Source organism: Dromiciops gliroides, chromosome 6 (genome assembly GCF_019393635.1).
Source record: "Dromiciops gliroides isolate mDroGli1 chromosome 6, mDroGli1.pri, whole genome shotgun sequence".
NCBI classification, from domain to species: Eukaryota; Metazoa; Chordata; class Mammalia; order Microbiotheria; family Microbiotheriidae; genus Dromiciops; species Dromiciops gliroides.
Window position 1 is genome coordinate 264172756 of NC_057866.1, and position 8076 is coordinate 264180831.

At 39.3% G+C, this 8076-nt stretch overlaps 1 protein-coding gene across 1 annotated transcript; it reads left to right on the forward strand.

The window, feature by feature from the left end:
* Positions 1-3070: 3070 nt before the first annotated feature.
* On the forward strand, positions 3071-7419 carry LOC122732288 (beta-casein-like). The gene is made up of 5 exons (XM_043972363.1): positions 3071-3121; positions 4354-4380; positions 5043-5066; positions 5168-5203; positions 6562-7419. Exons 1-5 carry the CDS (start codon positions 3071-3073, stop codon positions 7417-7419), a joined length of 996 nt encoding a protein of 331 aa, XP_043828298.1.
* The last annotated feature ends 657 nt before the right edge of the window (positions 7420-8076 follow it).

The window sequence follows — 8076 nt, forward strand, 5'->3', positions numbered from 1 at the left end:
AGGCCAAAGTTTTCTCACCTATAAAATGGAGGTAATTGGATGAGCTGGCCCCTGAGATCCCGTTCAATTGTAGATCTAGGATCCCATGAAATTTACCAGAGTAGTATTCAGAGAAGTTACCTCTCTAGAACTATACCTTGCAGAGAAGGGGCTGACTTGAATTGGGAGAAGGGGTTTCTTCATCAGGAAGTTTCCTACATCAATGAAGAACAAACCCCATCTCTGTCTCCATTCCTGTGCCTTAGGTAAGTAGACCCACAGAGAAGATTGGCATGATCCATCAACTACTTGTCTTCTTCCCTTCCTGTTCAGATTGAGGTTATCCCATAAATCACTCCATTGTTAAAGTACTCCTTGGAAGTGCTACAGGCAAAATCTGGGCAGAAAAAAAAAAATGACCGTCCCAACAACTTCTTCGAATTTCTATTTCTTATTGGAATTTGAAACCACAAAATTAGCATTTCATCAAGAATTGAATTTAAATAGCCATAAGATAGCACCTTCTCAGTCACCAGCTCAGCTTCTCCTGACCCTTCTTATCTCCTCTTGAGGAAAGAAGGTAATGTTTGCACGTATAATTTTACTTTATTATTTTATGCTTTTATATTCCTCTCTCTCTCATATCCCTCTACAGGCCTCTACATCCTGTCAATGGGAAATATTAATAATATTCTGTTCAAAGGGTAATTCTCAAAATTAAATTGATGGATTTCTTTGCTTCTTTCTCTTTTTGTTGTTGTTCAGCCATTTAGTCGTGTCTGCCTCTTCCTGACCCGATGGACCAAAGTGCACCAAGTCCTTCTAACCTCCACTGTTTCTCAAAGTCCATCCATGTTCATGTTTATTGTTTATATGCCACTCTCTATCCATCTTATCCTCTGTCATTCTCTCTTCTTTTGCCTTCAATCTTTCCCAACAGCAGGGTCTTTCCTAATGAGTCCTGTCTTCTCATTATGTGGCCAAATATTTAATCTTTTTGTATTTGACCTTCCAGCGAATAGTCAAAGTATTTGACTTTCCTGTGAATAGCCTGAATTAATTTCTTCAATATTGGCTGATTCGATCTCCTTGATGTCTAAGGAACTCTCAAATGTCTTTGGTTTTGTGTGAGTGTAAATCGTTTTTTAAAAAACAAAAGTGGGAGAGAGGAAGAAAGAGGGCTTCCTGAGGTCTAATATAATTAATGACCTTCAGGACTAATGCAAAGCAAAGGCAACCAATGGATAGAGTGCTGGACTTGGAGTCAGGAAGACCTAAATTTGAATCCTGCCTATAACGTTGCTAGCTATGTGACCTTGGGCAAATCACTCAACCTCTCTGTGCCTCAATTTCTTCATCTTTAAATGAGGGAGTTGGACTTAATGACTTCTAGGGCTGCTTCCAATTCTAATTCTATAATCCTATGAAGGAATTCTTACATAAAATTGGACATCTTAAACCTTAGGCAATTCAGGGTCTGCCCATAAATTCAATCTATGGAAGAATGTATCCACGGTTTACATTTGAATGGGTCACAACAGTAAGGCCAGTTTCCAGCTCTGTGCTATAATGGAAAGAACATTGATTTTGGAGTCAGAAGACTTATGCTCAGATCCCAGCTTTGCTACTTCATCAGTGCATGATCAAGGACAAGTCACTCTGCCCTCTCTACCCCTCACTTACCTGATCTAGAAAATGAGGGAGATTTGACTTAGTGATCTCTAAGACCCCTTCCAGAGATAAATACTATGCTTCCACAAAGTACCCCTTATTTTATGAAGTTGCTCATTAAGATTAAATTTGTAGGAAGAAATGCAGCATGAAATTTTTCCAAAAATACATTAAGGATCACTGATTTCAACATTTAGTTCCTTCTTTCCATAGGGAAATGAATTTGAGCTTTTAGGCAATCTATTAAAGGGAATATCAGAACTCCTAGCATCCTTAATGAGTTGGACCAGTAAGTACTTCTCTCTCATTCTACCTCCTTTTGCTTTTAATCTAGCGGAGGAACAGGGCAAAGAGCCATAAGGTAGATGGATCTCTTTGGGGAGCTCATCTCCAGCCTGACATCTCTAAGTTCCTGCTGGATGTAGATGTCTCCGCAATCATCCAGTTTGAGAAGCCTAAGAATGAAGATGAACAAAATGAAAATCTGATAGAATAACTTGTCCTGGAAGAACTCCCACCACAGTTTTAAAAGAAGATGCTTCCCCTTAAAAAGAACTTTCCTGTTACTATAATGGTTCCCTACACTGTACATTGTATCTCAATAGTATAGTTTTAGACTGGCTGCCTTCTATGAGGGAGGCTCAAGGTGATTAAAATTCTGGCATTGTATTTCTTCCCAGATAGGGAAGAGAGGACACCATCTCAGGACTGGAACTAGAAAGCAGCAATTTTTCACTAGAGTGGGAATTCTGAATCTGTCTGAGGAAGCAGGGTGGGGAGGAGACAGAGAGACAGAGAGACAGAGAACTTTTTTTGACTAGGTTAAGTTTTCAAGGAGTCAAAACATTTAATGTTCTTTTGAGGAGATGAAAAAAGGCATTCTACCCCAAAGGCACCTCAGTACAGAAGACTGGGGCTCCAGTTATCTGGTTATACCAGTTATACTGGTGCATAATCTAGTTTTTTCTTGAATCCAACCTTTCTGGTAGACTGAAGTTTTGCCTTAACCATACAGAGGCCAAGGGATTAGCTCATTTAAATTTAAATGAAGGCAGAAAGCCAAGTTCTGCTTAAAAGTTTGGAATTTTCCTAACAGGGAGTTCCACAAATTTTTAATCCTACTCCTAACCTTTCATTTAGTACAAACTCCATGGATCAGTAGAAGAGGGGGCCTAAGGGACCACCCTATTTCCCCTTAACTAAAAAAATCTATTATAATTTGGTATGGGTGATTACATCTTCAGAGAACTGAAGGGTAGGGAGTCAAGGGAGGGGAAGATTATTGAACAGCCACCTGTACGTTCTGTAGAGATCCCCAAAAACATTATATTTGAGGGTAACAAAGTTAAGAAAAAATTGGTGTCATAAAACCAACGTAATCTCTGATTGCTCATATATCTTTTCACAGGCCTCAGCAACCATGAAGCTCCTTATTCTCACCTGTCTTGTGGCTCTTGCAGCTGCTAGGCCTGTAAGTACATCAGGGAGTTTAGAAAGATCTATTCTTATCAGTGCTTTGGAAACTTCCTAAACTACCTTAAAAAAACTACCTAAAATGCAAACTACTTTTAAAAATTGATCTTGAAACCCTTGGAAGTAATAGAATTTCAAACAACCCAAAATTTCAAGAGATCGTTTGGTCTGTCATTAGCTACTGATACTTTTAGACAAAGAGAGTTACTACTATTCTGAGCCGAGACTTAAGTGGCAAAATTTAAAGTCCATTATATAAATGCAAACATAAGCAGGATAGCGTAGGATATTTTGTGTCCAGTTATCAATAGAGGGAAAGAATTGGAGGAAGGAAAATAAACCAAAAATTAAAATGACACCAATATAAGTGTCCACCTAGAACCTCTTTTTCTTTTTCTTTTCTTTTTTTTTCTGTTCATAAACATTAATTTTCACTCCTCCCATTGGGAAAAGAAAGAAAAAGAACCAGACCCTCTTCTAACAAATATGCATAATTAAGCAAAACAAGCTTCCACATAGGCCATGTCCAAAACTATGTCCCATTCTCCAATTCATCCTTGAATTGAAACTCTTTGGCAAAGATAAGGCTCATTTCTGGCCTGTTCTCTGATCATTGATCAGATCCTCACACACTGACTGTGCCTGTCTACATAGCCCCAGGGAACAGAGCACAGGGTACTTTTCTATTGAATCTGAACCATATACTTTGCCAAGCCAGAACAATGCGAGATAAAATGACTCCCCCTCAAAAGGCCCAAGTTTCTATCTTTATTCAGGTTAATACATGAATACAAAAATTACACTATTGAGTAAAGTGGGATTTTTTTCCAGGAATAATTGCAACACTGTATCTACCCCACTGGCATTTACCTGACTTTACAAATTGATTTGTACATGAGAAAACTTCTTGGAAGGGAGGAAGAGAGATACAGATTTATTAGGTTTGCCCTAAAACTGATCGGGGCAGGTAGGTGGCTCAGTGGATAGAGTGCCAGACCTAGAGTCTGAAAGCCTCATCTCCCTGGATTCAAATCTGGCTTCAGATGCTTACTAGCTGTGTGACCCTGGGCAAGTCACTTCACCCCATTTGCCTCAGTTTCTTTATCTGTAAAATGAGCTGGAGAAAGAAATGACAAACCACTCCAGTACCTTTGCCAGGAAAACCCCATATGAGGTCACACAGAGCCAGACACAACTGAAAAACTAATTATCTCTTTGTTTGTTTTGCAGATGGTAGAAAAGACTTCAGAAAGTGAGGTGAGATAATTTCCTATCAAGTCTAGGTTTCCAGGGCTCTGTGCATCAATCAATCAATAAGCATTTTTAAGTACCTACTTCACACCAGATTTTGTGTTAGGTACTAGAGGCACAAAGATAAAAAATAAAACATCTCCCCTTAAAAAGCTTCCTGCTTTGTTGCTTGGGGTCAGTTAGACCCAGATTCCTGTATTCCCACTTAGAAGAGGAAATGATGTTTTATGAGTTGAGAGAGGCCAATGGGCTGCAATCTAAATTGTGGAGGACATAATCACATTGGGTGGAAAGTGTAGGAATTGTAGAGAACTTTGGTGCAAATCTGAATCTCGATATGGCCTAGAAATTTAACAATTTGTTATTTAACATATGATATTGATGCATGAAGTGGAGTATTATTTAATGACTTTTTAAATGTTGCTCAGTCTTGTGTCCCCCATTTATAAATTGCTCTTGTGGGCAGAGACTTTTTACTTCATCCCACCCATATCATTTAAGAGTCATTTAAAGAACTTCAGAAATCGCTTCAATAATAACTTGTCCAATTAGTCAAATAATTCCTCCTTGCTTCGAACTCACAAATGGTTGCTTTGAATTAGTGTGGTGCAGTGAATATTTATGTGGTTCATAGTCGAGAATACTAAAATAGCTTTTTCTTTCCTTAGGAACGTATCACTGACATCCCTGAGGTAAGCCCTTTCCTATCAAATGAAAATACTGTTATATTCTGTAGCATTTTAATCATTAATGGCCCGTGAAATATTTTTATCTTTTTATTTCTTTTGAACAGAAGCACCTCAAAAGGAGAGAGAACAGCCCAGTGAAGGTAAAATTCATTTTAGCGTATTGGCAAGGATTATTCTCATTGTGGAGTGGACATTCTTGTCTTAAGTCTCTACTCATACCTTTGATCCCATTCCCTCCTCCTCTTCTCCAGCAAATTGGCTTTTTAATCATCTCTACTCTCTCCCTCTAATCTTTCTATTCTCAACTAATGATTCTTTCCCTTCTGACTTCAAACATACCCAATCTCCACCTTGAAAATGCCTTTACTAGACCCTACTACTCCCTCAAACTATTGTCCTTTCCTTTCAAAATCAACATTTCTGAGACAGAACTCATTATCTTTATTTCCAAACTCTTCCCTCTTCCAAATTCTATTTCTGCATCCATGATTCATAACCTAGTTCTTATTCTTGAATCTTCATTCATCCATACCTTATACTTCAATAAGTCATCAGATTTTATTATGCCCTTCTCCAAAACATCTCTTGCATCTGACCTCTTTTTCTCCACTGGCATAGCTACCACTTTAGTTTAGGATCTTATCAACTCCTTCCTAAACTATTGCACTGGCCTTCTAATTGATTTCCTGTTTCTCCTCCCCTCATTCCCATTCATTCTCCACACAGCTTCCAAAGGTGATTTTCTTTAATGATAGATCTGGCCATGTTACTTCCCTAGTCCACAGCATATGTGAGGAGAGAAGAGGTTTGCAATTGCTTTTGTCAAAAGAGAGATGGAAAATAAATCAGAGAGGAATAGAAGGATTGTCTTGCTGAAGTGAAGGACCAGTAGAAGTTGGATAACACAAATTCATAGTTTATCAAGTTAGCCTGGTTTTATGTCTTCCTCCAGATCTATTCAGTAGCACATGATTAGGAGCAGTGCAGGAGGATGGGATGAGCAACATTGAGGTCTTGACAAGGATCAATAGTATAGTTATTTAAAATTTACAATAGTGGCACCTAGGTGGCACAGTGGATAGAGCACAAGCCCTGGATTCAGGAGGACCTGAGTTCAAATCTGGCCTCAGACCCTTGACACTTACTAGCTGTGTGACCCTGGGCAAGTCACTTACCCCAATTGCCTCACCCAAAAAAAATCTACAATGGTAGTGTCTATGGTGCTAAGCACCTATAGAGGTACAAAGCTGAATGAGAAATGGTCCCCAATCTTAAGGTTTCAGTCTCATAATTTTAGTTGGGGACCATAGGACCAAGTATATCCCTAAACAGGGGTTCTTGTTCACTGGATCATCATCAAGCAAGCCTTAGGATGAGGTTCTAACAATTAGGTTTTATTGTTCTTCTTGTGAGAATGCCCCTACCTTATTTCCTAGTATCATCGGCAACCAGCTATAGTTCCATCATCCACCTATCTCTGTCTTTTCTTTCTCTCTAGAATGAACATCGTGTTGAAATCGACCGTTACCTTCTGCCTGAAAATGAAATGATGAACCTTTACTATCAGCCTTTTTATTGGTCTGAAGAAATGCGTAACCTCAAGCTGACCACTTTTCCAAAAGACAAGAGAATGTCTGTCGTTAAATCTATTGTCTCAGACGAGGTGCTGCCTTCTTTTCAGCAGAAATCCCTGTCTCTTTCTAAGCCAAAAGTCCTGTCTCGCCCTCATCCACACAACCTGCCTTTCCATTCTCTCAAAATGGTGCCTATCTCTCACAAACTGTTGACCATTCCGAAGCAGGAGATGCTGCCTGTTTCTGAGAGAGAGAGTCTACCTGCTCATGAGAGAGAGAGTCTACCTGCTCATGAGAGAGAGAGTCTACCTGCTCATGAGAGAGAAAGTCTATCTGCTCATGAGAGAGAAAATCTATCTGCTCATGAGAGAGAGATTCTACTTGCTCTTCGGAGAGAGTTGCCACTTGTTCCTGAGAGAGAGATTGTAGTAGCTCCTGAGAGAATGGTTCTACCTGAACAAGAGAGAGAAATTCTGGTTGATCATGAGAGAGAGGTTCTACCTGTTCGCAAGAGAGAGATTCTGCCACTGTCTGAGAAAGAGAAGATTCTACCTCTTTCCCAGCGGATAGTGCTGCCTCTTTCCCAGAGAGATATTGTACCTTCTCATCAGAGAGACACTATTACCCGAAGAGATATTTTGCCTGTTGTTCAACGGGAAGTCATGCCTGAAGTGGTGGCTCTTGAGGTCTATCCATTCCTTCAACCAGTGGCCAACTTTTATTATTCCACTGAGGTGAATGAGGTAAATTCATTTATCATGTGCCACTACAACTATGGTTGAAATATAATGGTAGGATTTTTGTTCAAAACGGGTAAAAGTATAAACATTAGGGAAATGGTGAATAGTAGTCAAGGATTGAGTAAAGGGCACTTGACTGTACATTTCCAAAATGGTTGCTGCCATTTTGTCAGTGCCTTAAAAGAAACATAATTGCTAATGGTAGTTAACCTTCTTTTAGATCAAAGGTTCCTAAGCCAGGAGTTTATGAATAGATTTCAGGACATTTGTGAACTTGGGTGTGAGTGGGGTTGGGAGAATTGCATCTTAATTGTCACTGACTTCTGCATGAAATTGATTATGAATATAGACAACAAAAAATTATTCTGAGAAGTGGTCTGGAGGTTTTACCAGACATCCAAAGAGGCCTATGACAAAAACGTCAATAACTTCTGCTCTAAATTATCAAATTTATTTCTATATACAGACAAATTTACACAGGCAAAAGACCACATACTGCTCCTCCTGATCTCCCATACTTTGTAGTATTTGAGAATAATGGAATATGTGTCTTTGTTTAGAACAAGAATAGAGGCGGGCAGCTAGATGGCACAGTGGATAAAGCACTGGCCCTGGATTCAGGAAGACCTGAGTTCAAATCTGGCCTCAGACACTTGACGCTTACTAGCTTTGTGACCCTGGGCAAGTTACTTCCCTCAT

Bases quoted from the DNA above. Each gene is read 5' to 3' on its own strand.
- LOC122732288 (XM_043972363.1), top strand. From the start codon at position 3,071: ATGAAGCTCCTTATTCTCACCTGTCTTGTGGCTCTTGCAGCTGCTAGG. The intron at 5,067-5,167 runs GTAAGCCCTTTC...TCTTTTGAACAG, and splicing joins GTATCACTGACATCCCTGAG to AAGCACCTCAAAAGGAGAGA. The intron at 5,204-6,561 runs GTAAAATTCATT...CTTTCTCTCTAG, and splicing joins GAGAGAACAGCCCAGTGAAG to AATGAACATCGTGTTGAAAT.